This window comes from Octodon degus, unplaced genomic scaffold (assembly GCF_000260255.1).
Source record: "Octodon degus isolate 3935 unplaced genomic scaffold, OctDeg1.0 scaffold00034, whole genome shotgun sequence".
NCBI classification, from domain to species: Eukaryota; Metazoa; Chordata; class Mammalia; order Rodentia; family Octodontidae; genus Octodon; species Octodon degus.
Window position 1 is genome coordinate 10,862,982 of NW_004524610.1, and position 17,361 is coordinate 10,880,342.

The 17,361-nt window shown below is 42.0% G+C and overlaps 1 protein-coding gene across 7 annotated transcripts in view; it reads right to left on the reverse strand.

Moving 5' to 3' along the window:
- Ptprk (protein tyrosine phosphatase, receptor type K) overlaps positions 1-17,361 on the reverse strand; it is a 555,880-nt gene that overhangs the window by 265,527 nt on the left and 272,992 nt on the right. For all 7 annotated transcript variants that reach the window (XM_004630251.3, XM_004630250.2, XM_004630249.2 and 4 more), the window contains exon 4: positions 799-880. In XM_004630251.3, coding sequence (XP_004630308.1) covers positions 799-880 — 82 coding nt within the window. The remainder of the gene's footprint in view (positions 1-798; positions 881-17,361) is intronic.

Consider the following 17,361-nt stretch of genomic DNA (forward strand, 5'->3'; position numbering starts at 1 on the left):
GGAGGAGGAGGAGGAGGAGGAGGAGGAGGAGGAGGAGGATGTGGCTACCTGAGAATGCCAACCACGGGCAATGGCCTTGGCCCCCTCCCCATGGCAGCCCTGGGCATCCTGCTTATGATGTGTCAGAGATGTTTCTACCAGCAATGATTACTGCACAGAAAATTTACAGTGCCGAGCCTGGTGAAACAGTGCTTCAGGGAAATATAGAAAGAGTCTGAGTTTATGTCAGCTGCATTTTCCCTGGCTCCATGAAATTCTTGCAATAATTTTTCTTCAGGTACCGTGATTTAGACAAGAATCTAGATACACACTCTAAATCAGTGTTTGACCAAGGGTATAACAAAACTATGAAATCATAAACTGTGTTCCCATCTTATTAACTATTTTAATAAAGATAACCAGGTATTCATTATGATATCAAATAATGAAGCCTAAATTTGGAATGAGCTGAAGAAATTCATTCTCTTCGTTTTACCGCATTCTAATCTTAGCAAATCAAATGCTTGGCCGCCTGCACCTTCTATTTTATTTTCTTTGCTTTTACACACTAATTTGCCTTTGCACCTATACTTTCACTAATTAAAAATCTAAAAAATCATCTAATACATACACAGTTAGTTACAAGTTTGCAAAGGAATTTATCTAGAATTTCTAGAGCTATTTCAGTGTAAACAAAAAGGGCACAGATACCAACCAAAGAGACAATCATATGCAAGTGATACACAACCAATTGTCACTGCCAGTCTAGGCCAAGGGCTGGAAGGACATAGGAAAACGCAGCCCCTAATCACAACCTACCACAAGGGTAACTGAGCACTTGGATGTCATCAATGGCAATATAACCGCTTCGTCCTCCTGAGACTTCAGCTTCAAATATGACCTGCCAAGAGGAAACAGAAAACATTTATAGCAAACATTGTTAAGAAATGCGGAAGGATCGAAGGGTAGGATGGTGGCTGCCGTACACTTAACGGTAAATTTGATTTTTGTGCCACTAACAATTAAAATTTTATCTTGCCTCTAGGGTATCTTTATAAACTTTGGACAGGTAAACAGAAAACACTGAGCAATAACTGAATTTCAAGGAGCAAGCAGCTCAAACATTTTTAAGGAATTATCAAGAACTGCTAGATGTCAAGAACTGCTGTAGGGTAACAGGTATAAGCAACTATGCCAGGTTTGAATATATATATATATATATAATTTTTTTTTTCTTAATAGTAGTGCAGGGTCTGTAGGGCCTATAGGGTCTCACTACGTAGATCGGACTTGTAGTGATCCACCTGTGTTCAGCCTCCCAAACGCTGGGATTACAGGTGCACACCATCACATCCAGTCTCAATCGCTGTCTCAGAGAGCCCCGGGGGATGGGGTGGTACAGCATGCTGGGGATCCAACCCAGGCCACTATGTTCTGCCTAAGGAGGCACTTCAATCCACTCAGCTATTGGGCCGGCCCTGAAAGTTGATCTTTAAAGTAACAATACAATTAAATAGAACTAAGCAAAATATATTTCTTTAGCAAAAAAGTGTAAGATGCAGCCAGGCGTGGTGGTACATTCTTGTAATCTCAGCACTCCGGAAAGCAAGGTAAAAGGACAGACATGAGGTTAAGGCCAGTCTGGGCTACATAAGGGAGTTCAAGTCTAGCCTGAATTACATTACATAGCAAGATGCTATCACAGCATAAAACGAAACAGAAGACCACCTTCCATATGTTAGTAGTAATGGAAATACTGTGATTAAAAAATATGAAAACACCGACGAAGACACAGACAAGATAGATCTTGCTGAAACTGACAAGAACTCTGCAGTTCTTGGCTTTGCCTATTAGCAGCATCTTGCTGGCAGGACCCTGGCCTGGATGAGTAGTGACACAGAAAAGATACAAATTTGAGCAAAATATAATATTCAGATTTCAGATTTCAAACTTGACCTCCTTCTGGTACATGCAGAGGGAAACAGTTGAGAGATGACTACATGGATAAATCTGGACGAGACGGTTCTCCCCACAGGTAAGCACTTGGAAGACAGAGAGCAGGCGATTCAGCTCCACCTGGAAATCATGCACGGGCCAGGAAAGCACCCTCTGACCATCTACTTTGCCATCTCAGGAACAATGCGCATGACACCTACAGCGCAAGGGAGGAGCCCTTCTGCTGGGTACAGGTTCAGCGGTTTCAGTCCACACGTGCTTGGCTGGCCCTGAGGCACGAAGGGCACAGTGGAAACGTGGTGCAAAGGCATGGCAGAAGAACACAGCGGAAGGGAATAGCAGGAGAAAGCTACTCAAGCCCTGGCAGCCGAGAGAGAGAGAGAGAGATGAGGAGAGGGGAGGAGGAGAACATACCTTCCCAGGTCATATCCTAGTAACCTTGTCCTCTGATCCAGTCCCTTCTCAAACATGAGATTTTAGGGGAATTAATCTAAACCATAATGTTCCATCCTTTGCCCCCCAGAGGCCCAGGTGCAACTCATGATGAAAAATGAATTTTTAATCCATCTCTAGATTTGACAAAGTCCTAAAGTTGCTAGCATTGCTAAAAAGGGCAAGCCCAAAGCCATCTCTGATTCTAGGCAAATCCCTAGCTGTGAGCCCTCGGCGGGGAAAAATGAGTTAAGAGGAGCACACTCTTAGACAGAAGACCCAGACTTAAGAGCAGAAATAAAGGTAACCAGGCACATTACGCCTAAAAGCTAGGGAAGGAGAAAAGTCTCAGGAGCTCTTGGGTAGGATAACTATTTCATCAAGCCAGCAAGGTAAGGTGAGGCCTAGTCACAGCTGACCAAACCCAGACATCACCTGCTGTGTACTCAGTGGCATCTAGATGAACACAAATTCTGGGAGGACAGAGCCTCATCAGTGTTATCCAAAGATTCCCAGTGATTACAGTCTTCCCGTGGGGACCTTTACCAGCTTAGGGGCAGAGCTGTGGTTGTGGATCAGCACAGCCTGAACCAGGGTGGGAGAAAGTAAAAACTCTTGAGTTTGTTACCATAGCATGCAAAAGGAGTAACAGTCTGAAAATTTGGGAGGTTGGACTTATTAAGAACGAACCAAAAAAACACATGTCACAGCAAATAAGACCAAATGTAAAAGATGAATCAAGATAACATGAAATTTAAAGCATCAGCTGCAAGTAGTCGCTAGGAGTTTGGTGGTAACCTTTGCCAAGACAATTTTTAAAAAAAATGGATTAGGTGGTTGCAGGGTCTCACTACACAGTTCAGACTCACAGTGATGCTCCTGTTTTCAGCCTCCCCAGTGCCGGGATTACAGATTACAGGAGTGTGCCACCACACCCAGACTGTGGCTGGCTCAGCAAGCCCGGGGGTTGGGGCCAGCACAGCCTGTAGTGGAATCAAACCCTGGCCTCTGCCCTTGCCTAATCAGGCACTGCAGTCCGCTGAGCTACCTGGCCGGCGGACCAGGACAGTTTTATTCTAGGGTAAGAGTCACAGCTTAGTTAACTGGCTGATAATAGGCAGTGCTCCTTGAGCACTTGCTCTGTGAGAAACTGTCCTAAGCCTGCACGCACATTCACACTTGTGTCTAAACACACACACACACACACACACACACACACACACACACACAGACTTCTCTAATCCGATGATTATAGAAATGCATTATTTTATCTTCATTTCAAAGGGAAGCTAAGCGATCAGACCAAGACCTGTCAGCCAGCAGGTGCGAAAGCCAAGCGTACACTAAGCCATGCTATCTTCAGATTGATTTCCTCAAAGATCTCTACTCTGCCTCTCAACATAAAGATGTGGGCACAAAGAAGAATGTTTCATTCCAGTGGATTGTGGGGTTCAAGTTTCCTTTACAAGTCTATAATTTTAAATACATTTTAAAATTTGCACGCTGTAATGCCCTATCAAATAACAGATGAGCTCCAGCTACAGCGCAGCCACAGGAGCACTTTCCCTCCCCACCCTCGTTCCCTACTCCCACAAAGGCCCAGAGGCCTGGAGCAGGCTGGGACCCCGCTTCCTCTTCCCTCGCTCCACTCCCATCAGGAGCTTCCTTCCTCCCGCATGACTTTTGCTGGGCTCCGGTCTGCTTTTTAACCACTGCTCTCACAGGGGGAAGCTGAGAGGCAGCAGGCTGCAGACAGAAAAACGAGGAAAGGGGATGCCCGGCTGTGAGCACCCAGGCACATGGGCGTGTGTACCTGAGGGTGGCTGACTGGCACATCCCATGAGGGCATCTGGGAGGGCCACAGATGCCAGGGGGAAAAGCCCAAACTTTAACCAATGTATAACTGAGACAACTGTGGTACAGGGAGGCTTTCTCAGAAGTGAGAAAACTGTATTAGACTCCAAGCTTGCCTATTTGAGTAAGACCTAAAGATTGGAAGATTTAGAGCTCAGTCTCATTTCAGTAGTTTGTATAGCAATAGATCACACTATAAAGTTTTATGAGTATTTAACAGTAGCACATGAGGACAGAGTTATACAAGTTTATAGGTATGATTATTAGTGTTTAAAGTGCAGTGTTTGAAGGGAATAAGTGAAGGAAAGTAAGTTTTATTCACTAGCAAAACGGTTCAAAGAAAGGCAACATTGAAGGAATGCCGGCAATATCTTTTGAAGAATATTATGTTCCAACGAGTAAGTCACAAGTCTGTGTAACAGATCTCACTGTTGATTATGTAGTTTTCTTGTTGTCAGCATTGGTGTCCTTACGAAACTTCTTGGCTTAGCCTAGTACTACCCTCTAGAATTGTTTAACTTCCCTTGCTTCCTACAACTGGTAACTTGAAACAAGATTACTAGACCCCAGAGAAAACTGTTCTTATTTGTTCATTTAATTTGAGGTTTATTCGGGACAATAAATTTAGGTCTTGATTTCAAAGTAGGCAAAATGAGTGGTGCTTTATTAAAGAAAAAAAAATTAAAAGGTCTGCTTTTTAGTGAGCTCATTTTCCCTGCTATGCGCTGTCTTCGCCTCATTAATGAGAGCTGGAGGGAATTTCTGCGATCAGCTTCCCTCACTGCTAAAGATGCAATCAGCTCTCTCGTCCCAGCAGCACCCGCACCTTGAGAGGCTTTTCTGTCCAGTCAGGAGAAACAAATCTCAGCAGCTTCACGATGTGAAGCTTGCGTGGCCTAACGCCCAGGCCACAGCTAATGCCCGGTGTCAACTGGTCAACCAGGGCTCCCTAGAAGAGGAGTACAAGAAGAGCTGCCAGAAATCCACCGTAACCGCCAGGAGCCCGCATGGGGATGGAGGGCCAGGCAAGACCTTCCGCGCTGCTGTCTCACTCCACTCTATTTACTACCTGAGACCTGAAGGTGGCGATTCTAATCAAATGTTTGCTAACCCAGCAACATTGCTGGATTATTAACTAAATAAATGAAGTAAAGCTGAATTAAAGTGGAGATGAAAAAAGTGGCAAACTCTAAAGGACAAGGCCCATTTTATTCTCTGGCAAACAGAAGCAATGCAGAGGAGGAGGTGTTGCTGATCCGGACGTCAGGAGCTTGGGCGCGGGTTGTATGTTTGCTCCCAGCTGCAACCGAAGGAATAAATTTAGTCTGCATCTTTGCAACCGCATCTGTGGATGCCAGTGTAAGTAAAACAATGAAGTGATACGTGAAAGAGAAATGTAATATAAAGTATTGTGGTTACCACTGAAATCTGATTTTAAAAGTTCTTCATTTTGCTCAATATACCATAACGTTAAGAGCCCGTGCTCCAAAGCCAGATACATACAGAGTTCATATTCTTTAACTGACAAATTAACTTACATAAAAACTTAAAAGAGCTTAACTTGCATGAAACTTAAACTTTTTGTTTGCTTCTTCCATAATATAAATTATGAATGTCTACCTCGAGGCTTTAGGGAGAATTAAATGAGACAATGGGCATGAAATGTGGAGCGCTGCTTGGGGCACCCAGAATGTATTCCGTGTCCAGGGCAGCTCCACCGACAGGACAAGTGAATGACCAGGAAAGACACACATGCTCAAGTTACATTTCTTCCCATGACCACACCTCCCTGGCAGACGCCAAAGCTCCTACCACCAACGTGGAGAACATAAAATGATCCTGTATTTCTTCCCTGTAAGCCTCCTCAAACCTTTGATATGACTTACATTTGTAAGCATTAAATTTTGCTAACGTAAGGTTATAAGTAAATTGCACATTTGTCCACAAAAATCAAATGTAACAAATCAAGACTTATTTCTAATACTTATTTTGAAATAGCACAAAGTTCGACAATAACATTGTCAACTGTAAGGCACGTGAAGGTGACTGAGGTTTCAGACTGAAGTACACGGATGCTCCTAGGTACGCACGTCGGCTTTGCTCCACATAAAGGGAAGCCTCAGTGTCTGCTCTTATAGAGTTTCACATGCATGCATTCGCTTGATATAAGCCTATACACATGGACACATTTCCTTCATCACTGTTAGATCTAGTTGACTTCTACAGCATGGACTTTAGCCATAAGATCTGAGGCTGTGTTCTAAACAGTGCTGTTTTCATCCTATATTGCCTAGGCTGATAGAATTGAAGAAAGTGGGACTGCAGAGAGGAAGGATGCCAGTGAAAAACCTGTAAGTGTACAGGATATCATGTCTGCATCTTGTCCTCTGAATAACTACTACGAAGTCAACAAGCTGCAATGCATTAATTACTGTATCTTAGGTTCTAATAACTTGTTTTGAAACTTTCATTACTATTTTTCTCTTAAAAATGAATAAAAAATTTTATAAAATAAAAAAATTCATATAAAGTACTGGAATGTGTACAGCAAAATAAAACAAGTATTTTCTTTTTGTAATAAGAAATTGTACTTACTTAAAAAACAGTGTGTAGAGAAGATATAAAAAGTAAATGAAGCTACAAGATATCACAGAAGTTAATAAAAGTATAGTTGAAGAAGAAGAGATGTCAGGATTAAAGTGGTCGTCAGACACTACGTGAGCCAGAGGTTGGACGTGCTCTGCATTTGTGTCACAGAGACTAGCAGCTTCCCTCATGAAGAAACAGAATGAAAACAATGCAGGGCAGTGCTAAGGAGAATGGGTACAGCGTGCTGCACAATTTCTACGTAAGTGTTGCCTAAATAATAGACAGTAATTCAACCAAGGATGGAGGAAGGGATGGCAGCAATGAAAATATCTTTTTCTTAAAGCTTTTATATATTTTTTTTTATTTTTTTGCGGAACCAGGGATTAAACTCAGGCCCTTGCACTTGCCAGGGAAGCGCTTATTCTACTGAGCCATCTCCCCGGCCCCTAATATAAAATCTTAAATGAAAAGCAAATAAGCATGCTGCTGCATCAGTGACAGTGATTGGCAGGGCATGTCAAGAGCGTGCACAAGAAAGAAACACCTGTGAGTGTGAGAGAGGCTGGGGACCAAAGCTCTGAGGCAGAAGGAATCTCACAGAAAGAGAAAGAAATGCATGAAGATCCAAATAATGAGACTGGCGGAGAAGACAGCGACAATAACGCTCCTGTCCTCTCAGCTGGGAAAAGTGGGCTCACAGAGAAGAGGAGGACCGGGAAGCTGGAGAGAGTCACACGCCATGGCAGTGAGATGAGGTAAGAAAGAAAACTGAAAGGAACAACATGACAGGTAGGTACTGCGGGCCCATCTAAGACAATGGCCAGGAATACGGCCTGAGCTTTGGACAGTATTTGCCCCGCTCAAAGCCTAGAAAACGGGGCTAGGCTAACAGTAAGCAGAGGTCACTTAAAGGGCAAATGTATGACCACAACGATCCAATGAAGTCCAACTTGGCTACAGAGGCTGAGAAGGAGGGCAGCTGACTGGTGGACCCCAGCGCACTGAGGGCACCCGCATGAGGGTATTGGTGGAGCCAATAAGAATGAACAGAGTAGAGCTGAGCTGTATGGGGAGGAAGTAAGAGGCACTGTAAAGTTAGAACAGATGTGTAATACACAGCAGCTGTTAAAGTAAAGCAGTAGGGTACTAGGGTACCATGAGGAGGCTGGAGCTGGAGCAGGGAGGGGAAAGATGATCAAAACACTTTCTGAAATAAATAGACTAATGTCACCAGGTAGGTGGGGGACTTTGAGGTCCAAAGGTCAGTTCTAAATGATTCTGACATCACAGTCAGTGATGAGGAGAGGAAAATGACACAGCAGTACAGTGGAGGGTGAGCACAGGTGAGGGGAATGAGACTCAAAGAAAAAAAGTGTTTCTCACCCACTGGTCTGGTCCAAAGCTTCACGGGAATTAATACAGAGAACGTGTTTATAAGCTAGAACCAGAAACAGACTATGACTACCATTATACAGTTAACTACATAAGTACAAGTTGCACGTTTATCTTCTCTTCCAAAATCTAAGGGCAGCTACTGGATATGTTCCTTGTAATATCACTGAACCATGGCTCTGTTGAAAGTCATGGTTGGAAAGAACTGCAAAATGTTGCCGAACACAACTATCAGATATCAGTGGATTCTAGGTCATCATTTTGCCTCCGAGGGGAAGATGGTATTAGGTAGTAAGCTCATTTTTACCTAATTCATAAAATTTTGTTGACATACTAAAATGGTGTTCCCTTGAGAAAGTTCTAGTTAATTTTACCCCTTCAGAAATCATGAAAACATAATTATTTCCCTTGAACAGTTAAGTAAAGCTATAAGGCTTGGATTTCTGATATCTCCCAAAGATCTAGGCAGTGTCTACATGAAAACTTAAAATTCTAGAATAGAACATCTTTGCAAATGTGTTCACTGTATTTCCACAGGAATGCAGCAACGAAAGCAGGGAGAACAAACAGGTGGCGCCAAGGTCCACCTTGAGCCAGCATGCCTGGTGCTCTGTAGCTCCCTCCTGGTACTGTGGATGTGGGGTCCCACTTGATCCACTCTAGATTATCTGGATATGTGAAAAGAAAGAGGCCCCCTGTGTCAGCCCCTGATGCAGTCTGCTTTGCCTACTGACTCATGGAAGAGCTCGCCTCTGCAAGTCCAAAGAGAGAGAATGCTCTCAGGAAGAGACCTAAAAGTGCTCTGAGGCTAATGAGGTTTTAGCAGCTCTCTCCCATGGAATGTTCACTTTGTTCCTTTAGTTCTTGAAAGAAATAAATACCTCAAAGCACAAAGGCACACAGGTAGTATACATAAATGGAGGAAATATGGCCACTTGCTTTGGCTGTGAAGGTACCTGTGAGAATGATTAGAGGGTTCTAATTATGTGCTAATACAAGAGACAGGGTATATCATAAAGCCCACATGGATTCTAAGTGAATACACTTGTAAATTTCGAATTTTCGCTATCTTTTGCGCTTCCATGACCTTAAATGCACAGGATAACGAAATTAGTTATTTTCCTTAAGGTGCCCTTTTCCTTAAGAGGACATTTTCTATCAAAACTTCCCATCAACGTTTTATAGTCTCCAGGGAGTTGTTAGGGTTTCAGAGACTCTAAAAGCAACACTTTGTTATCTGAGTGTGTACAGACTTTTGGTATAGCTACAATATCTGCCCTCAGCAGCAGCTTTTGTTTGACTTCATATATAACAGTCAAATATAACTTTATATTTATCAATCAATCAATCAATCAATCTATCTATCTATCTATCTGTGAAAGAGCAGTAATTAAGTCTTTTGTAGAATGCACATAACATGTCTACAGCCCCCAAATATTCTTGAATAAAATATCAGTGGGTTTTGGTTACAAGAACACATTGAGAGTTGCATTACAGGTTGCCTGTATGATGAGAGGGGATACCAAAATATGTGACACCGATGACAACATTAGGTGCAACATGACCGCAAACCCAGGAACACAACTAAGCATCCGTCCAAGTGTAAGCCTTTACAGCATGATACTGTGCTTTGTCTGATAAACAACAGAACATCAATCACAGCAGCTGCCACTGTCCAAGAAACAGTAAAAATCAGGACCATAGGTTTAAGGGAGAAAATAAAACGCAAGAGTTTTTACGCTGAAATAGACTGTACCAAAGAATAGCCCAACAATGAGATTTTCACAAGGCTCAACACTAAAATTCATACGCAAGCATGACTTATTCTTATACTTCAAATTAGTCTTGTGCTTCAAATTATTAATTTAATTATTTTTCTTTTCTTTTTTTTTATGTATTTGGGATAGCTTCCCACTATCCAGCTCAGACTTGTTCTGATCCTCCTGTTTTCAGCCTTCCCAGCACTGGGATTACAGGCATGTGCCACCACACCTGGTCTCCATGGCCAGTGGCATGTGGTGCCGCGATTGAGCCCCGGTTCCTGCACTTGCCTAAGCAAGCACTTAGTCCGCTGAGCTATCTCACCAGCCCTAATTTAATTAATTATTAGTTGGTTATACCCCATATTGTCATACAAAGTAAAGAATATCTAAATAAAAGAACTTTTAATAATTATTTTTTAAGTTATGTTAGAAAGTTTTTCCTCACATAAATGGCCTATTAGATACCGAATTCATTACAGAAATTTTACACTTCTAAAAACTTATCAGTGGTCTCTTAAATGTTAATAGATATTGATGCTGTTTGATATGGATCAAAAATGACAACATCTTAATCATGCTGTCATGAAAAATGACATAGACAAACTTCATCTCAGAAAACAAACTGAGAAACTCAATTAGGAATGAGAAATAGTCATTACATTAATTCAAGAAGGTGTGGTTTTACATATCCTCTGTATCAAGCTGCCTTTGAGAACAGAAGTGTGTACTGCTTTCTTCAGAGGGCTTTGATGGGTGAGCCTGTGGGGGGACACGGCGCACTCCAGCATCGGCTCTGACCCCGATCTGCCTCCCCAGGTCAAGGAGGCATCCGTGTCTTCCTCTGTCCCCCGTCCTCTCCAGAGCTGGTTCCACACGAGCACTGCCCAAAGACCCAGCGGGCGGTGAACAAGCAGGCAGAGGGGCAGTTTCAGGCGACACTGGCACTGGAAGTCACGGGGGAGCAACACTCACTTTTGTGAGTGAGGAGTCTCTCTACCACAGAACCTTCACTTCCGGCATTCTTCGTTTCTCTGCTCTGTAGCACTCACTTCCCCTCACGCAACTCCCACTTCAATTCATCACGTAAGTACGGCAAAGCTGCCTGAGACTACAGCTCAAGGGACAAGATGTGCTAATACACTGGTCTCATTCTAGGCTTTTCCAGTTCTAACAGACAAAACACAAGGCAGAGGACAATAGCACTCTTAATGCCTTTAAAATATGTATTCAAAAACACACTGCACAGGACTCCCTTATTCACTATACAACCTAACTTATTGTAGATTTGAATTTAGCAAGAAGAAGAAAAACTAAAAAGGTAATTAGAGGAAGAAAATGTTACAAAAGTTTACTGAAATAATCAAAGATCTAAAAGTGCCAGCAAATACATTTTTCATCCTACTGATCTGCCCTTAGATACTACTGCACCATAAAAGATTTTGGATAAAGATGAAAGTAGGGAGGCAAAGGGCAGCAGAAAATTCATCAGCAAAGTGTCACTTCTGTATCTTTACTATCATAGCTCCACCATCTGGGTTATATTTTATAGTTACTTGTCTGAGCCAAAAATAAAAGATAACTGGTTAGGGTTTCTATTTCCATCAACACGACACTGAATTACAGTACTATTTCTCCTTGCTTCCAGAGATGCGCCATTTGTCTTCCTGTAGTCCACAAGAAGAACCTTTTAAATTTTAGTACCCGCTGTCCAATCTCAGGCACAGCAGAAGTAGATCACCTCACCTGCACAACTGTATCGGAAAAATGCTTTCAAATTATTAAAGTAAGCCTGCTCCCTGACAAAGTTAAATGACTCTCAAGCATTTTAATTTATAATCATGTAGTGCAATTAAAAACTTGAAATTAGTAGTACAACTTGTATGAATCATCACAGGAAGTATCTATTACATGAGAAGTCTGACAATAATCAAGTACAGGGAAAAGCAAGCTTTATGAAAACCAAGTGAGGAATTGTACTAACCAGGTAAGCTAAATTAATCTGTCTCTGCCAGGCAAGGTTCAATCCAATGCTAAGATTAAGCTACCGCGTCATACATTCCAACAAATGAACAAATAATTGTTTTGTCAAAACTATTACACCAGAACTCTCAAAATACATCAAGGTGGCTTAAGAATTAATTTCAAAAGTATCATGACCTTCTCTTCTCTAACATGATTAGGGTTGACATGGAGAAAGATTTTTACTCATATCAACAGGAGATTCAGCTTGCGTACACCCACATAAATTTAGGAACACAGAGAGAATGAACTATATCTCCTGTCTTTTATCACAAGTCAAATAGTCAAATTGATATCTTTGGCTATATGAATTAAGGAGTGCAAATATAATTATGTATTATATAATTTGTGTTATACTGAACTTAGGTACTAAGATTTTTAACCCAAATTCAAGACAACTTTAAGCAGTAGTAAACTATGTAGTTTATTTCTTCAGAAGAATAGAGTAGGAAACTGTAAAGAACATGCTAAGACAACAACAGTGCAGACAGCTTTGCCTCAAATTAAAAAACTGGGTGCATGTACACATACATACTTGCTTGATTTTAAAAAAATACAGTAAACTAAAAATACATAATTCATGTCTTTCATTACAGAAGTTCAATCCTGATAGTTGGTGATATACTTAAAACATCATTTTGTCACAAATCAGGAAACAATAGAATCTTAAGACTAAGAACTTTTCTTACTAGTAACATTGAGGCACAGAGAGATTGTTAACTAGCACACTAAGAATCAGGAAGCTAGTTAACAAAGAAGGAAAGTTACACCTTGGCCACACATAGTCCATATGTCCTTTGTAGGCTGCCCACTCTGTCTAGGTGTCCTGCAATCAGCAGACACACATTGCTGGAGACAGATTAGTTCAGAATTGCAACACTAAGACATCTCTGGAACTCTTGGTACATGACAAAGACTTGGAAGTACACATATCTTTCAGATGTGATTGATTCATAGACCAATTTTCTTTCCCATATAAAACACAAGGCTGACATAAAGCTGTATTTTAAAGCAGAACTAGGAATAGAAGAGCAGAGGAAATCCTTAGTTTTATTGGTAGGATTTACTTAGAAGAAAGGGAAAGTGAGAGCCATAAATGATCATGGGCTTCCTTCACTAAGAGTAAAAAACAGAAAACAACCTCACAGGGTTTGGTGGCCTCAAGGAGGCTCTCAGTCAAAGAATTCTAGCCTATGACAACCAGAGACCTTCTGCAGGAACTGCAGCCCATACTTGACCTGCGTAATCTTCACACTGATTTATACACTGGCTATAAATATTAAGGAAGCATACAAGTTAAAAGCTGCCAAATAGTGTAAGAAAGAACTGGTCAAATATCGTCAGAATATGGTCCTCGCAGCCGAGATACAGCAGGAGGGCCCCATGGGCCTGCATGCGTACGGCCCTTGCAGGCAGCAATGAGCTAAGCTGCATCATGCTGCTCTCAGCCTCACTCCCTAGCTCAGCTCAGTAGAGAAACCGAGCTACACGTTATTTGGTGGTGTTAGCTGTGTACTCGAAAGAACTGTCCTAAGACCCTGCCTTCTTTCTGTCCTTCCTACTCTGTCCATGAAAAGTAAGCTCATAGATAGAAGCTATATTTTTGTCACATACCCTGCTAAAATAAAAATATAACCTGCCATGGTGCAACCCCAGCACTCCGGAGACTGAGGCAGGAGGATCACTGCAGGTTTGAGTCCAATGCGGGCTACTACTAAGAGAGTTCATGAGCAGCCTGAGCTATGCAGTGAAACTTTGGCTCAAACAAACAAACACTCAAAGAAATTAAAGAACAAGCATAAGCCTGACTAAATAGCCTCAACAAAAGTTTAAACAATAGCAATAAATGTATCTAACATGTATGGAAAGCCTCAAATTTGAGAAGACTACCATGTGATAGTGAGAAATACCTAAGCTTTGGCTCCTGTCCTCAAGAGAGCCACAGTGAGGCCCAAGAGGTTGACAGCTAAGGGAAAAGCAGAGCTCAGATATGTGTGATGTGGTAGAGCAGGGGACAAACGAGTTCAGAAGATGGGGCAAGACCCCACCCGGAAGAAGGGAAGGACTTCAGCATGGTTGATTTTCCTGTGATACTCCAGCCCAAGGAAATATCAATGAAACACTTACTAGAAACACTGAGGCACAGAGGTCCTAGCCTCGGGATAGGAAGGTGGATAAAAACCAAAGAAGGAACTTCTAGAAGGTAAGAATCTATGACAAGTAGAGTAGTAACATGGAACGTGAGAAAGGAACACAAACCTGTTTCCCACTGGGAAAGCAGACAATGATTGGAAAAAGAAACAATTCCAGTGCAAAATTTTAAGGCATGGGGCAAACAGTGCAAAGGACAGCGCTACAGACCATGTGAGGTCCATCTGCAAAAGAGCAAGAGGACACGCCTCTTGAGCTGCTTGAGCTGCTTGAGCTCTTGGCACAAGAATAGCTACGGCGGGACTGGGCAGACCAGTAAGGCCAGGACCTTATCTTGCAGAAAGGTTTGTTGACAAATAGGTGCAGGTTCTTTATTCTCAATTGGAAGGGTTTTGCAACTGGGAACACCATGATGGATGTACAACTTTCAAAGGTCCCTGTGGTAGCAACCTAGGAATAGGCTGATTCCAGAAGGGTGCTCTCATCAGAAAATCCTTGACGTCTCACAGTACAGCTAATTATCATGGCTATTAGCCAGTCAGTGAAGAAATATTTATTGTAGATATAGTATGTACAATAATAGAGGAAGATTTAGATACATTGCTATATGCATTTCATATTTGTGGAGAACATGTAAGAGACATTACATATCCAGGCAAACATGGGTGTCATGTTGGTTTACTCTGAAATCCCAAATTTAATAATAAGCCAAAAATGCTTAAAATACATAATAATCTATTTCTTAACTTAAAGCTAATGTGAACTTACTGCCATAAGCAATATCTTCACTGTCCCTAAGACTTACAGAGCAGTAAGAAAAGTTGGTATTGAAAAATGCAAACTTTCAACTTCCTTTAAGTTTAATCCAGTTTTCTCAGATAGGAGACAGCTGGAAAATCATCTTCAACATTTTTCTGTATCTCATGCCACCTAAAAATGCAAACAAACTTTACTAGAGCCATCCAGTTTGAAGTTCTGTTATAAGAAGCTAAGCTGGATAAATACTATAGGTTGCCTGAGAGGGCTCGGCCTGGAAGGCAGCAGCACAGATGAGGGGTACCTCGCACCAGTGGGGGAGACAGGGACCTCCCTGGGAGCCAGAAATCAAGACTGAAGATAACACAAAGTTCCCACACACTTCCCTAAGGATAACATCAGGCACTGATATTCTAAGTAGGTTGAGAAGGCCAGGAAGAGTCACCAACCCGCCCCCTAGAGGCAAGCCCCTGATCTATCTAGATTCCTGCCCACCTGCTGCCTGACTCACTTCCTTATTGGATCCTGATTTAATCAACTGCACATGGACAATTATACTTGTAATCTCACTCGTGGATCATAGTTTTTCTTTTTTAATGTATTTAGTACAGGGTCTCACTACACCTGTAATCCCTCATCCAAGTGCTGGGATTACAGGCCTGCGCTGTCACTCCCAGTCTCAATGGCCATCTCAGCACATACTAGTTGATCATAGTTTTGTTTCCCTCATGCCCACCTTGATTTCCCATTTTTTCCCACCACAGACTTGCCTCAAGTGGATTTGCTCTACAAAAATCCCTAGAAATGGCAGGGTCCTTGGCAACCTATACAGGACCCCCTCTTTCTGGGGCAGAAGCTTTCGTTCCCCCCATAAATATATTCTTCTCTTAAACTCTGTTGTTCCTAAAATTCATTCTTCAATTTTAGACAGCACAAACTTGTACCAGACATCTAACAGGTTGGGAATTCATTTCCCCTATGTCAGTTCCAACCTTCAAAAATATGAGATTTCTATGATTTGTAAAGAGAGCCCCACTTTATTGGGCACATACACATAACCAACTTAGGCATAAGGAAAAATGATCAGAACACATTTTGTTGAAAATCCAATTAGGGTCACTGAGAATTGATTAAACAAAGAGATTTTGAACAGCTGTACACAGAGAGAAAGGTGTTTTGCAATAAAATAATTTTCTTTATATTTAAACTTAAATTTTATTTTTAAATAATGCTTTTTAAGCACTAGATTATTTTTTAAATATTTTCTCCTATATAAAATAAAAGGTTATGAAATTTCTTGACATTTTTATAATAAAGAATCAAGTACATACAGCTAAGTCAAGCAAGGCAATAATTAAAACCTCCATTTAACTATGTTAAAAAACATCAAAATATTTACACATTTACACCAGAGTTAATCATACATGGCTTAATTGACTAATCTCTTATTTGCATTTGCTGAGTTGCACATAGTAAAAGAGCTGATCACAAAACCCAAGATATCTGGAAGAAAAAAATAAGACAAATATAGAAGAAAAATTTTAGCTTTCTTTGTCTACTAAAAATTTTGGCACAGTGTATGTACAGGGTCTTTAGCTAGTGAACATTGGAAAAATTCAAAAGGAACAACATGAAAAAAAAAATTGCTATGCCAAAAGCAAACACATGGTGCTCAAAGTGCCTCGAGGGACAAGCCACGTGGCAGATGGACAGCAGGGGAAGGAGCCAGCCAGCTAGGAAAGTGCCCTAGGAATAGAGACCTGAATGGAGAGGAGGAGCGCTCAGCCCTTCAGGCAGGAGAAACCAGCACAAAGACAGCCAGAGTGGCTTCATCTCAAAGCTTTCGGCAGTTAAGAGCAGGATGAGGGAGGTGGAGAGAGGCTGCCAGCCAGCTTGGCGTGGAGCTTCACATCTGCAGACCCAGGATGGGAAGCCTGGAGTTCACGCTGAGTCTGTTCAAAGCCACTGCAGGATGTGGGTCTTTCTCCCAAATTCCTATTAGTTTATATGAACTTGAAAAACCAGTCTGTGGTGAGAAGAACCCATCAAGGCCAAGAAGGGGAGCTGGAGAAGCCAAGTGGGCGCTGTAAGAAGCAGACTAGCCAGGGCTTCCAAGCTGAGCAAGAAACAAAAGGTAATCGCTGGGCCTGCACCTTGGAGGAAATGAATGAGTGCTCCAAGTGGGAGGCTCCACCTTATCCTGAATTTCCCAGAATCAAAGTCTCTTGCTGTCTGTAGTAAGGCACAGGAACACCAGACAGCCCAGGGCATGGCTGGGAAGCACGAATCAGGGGCAGGACCAGAGGAGCAGCGAGCTCAGGACGGCTGCCTCCAGAAAGAGAAGCGTTGCGCAGCACAAGGGCTGAAGAAGCCAAAATGCTAGGCCTTCCTGTTCCATTGACTACTGTACAGACAGACACACGCACACACACACACACGCACACACACACACACACACACACACACGCAC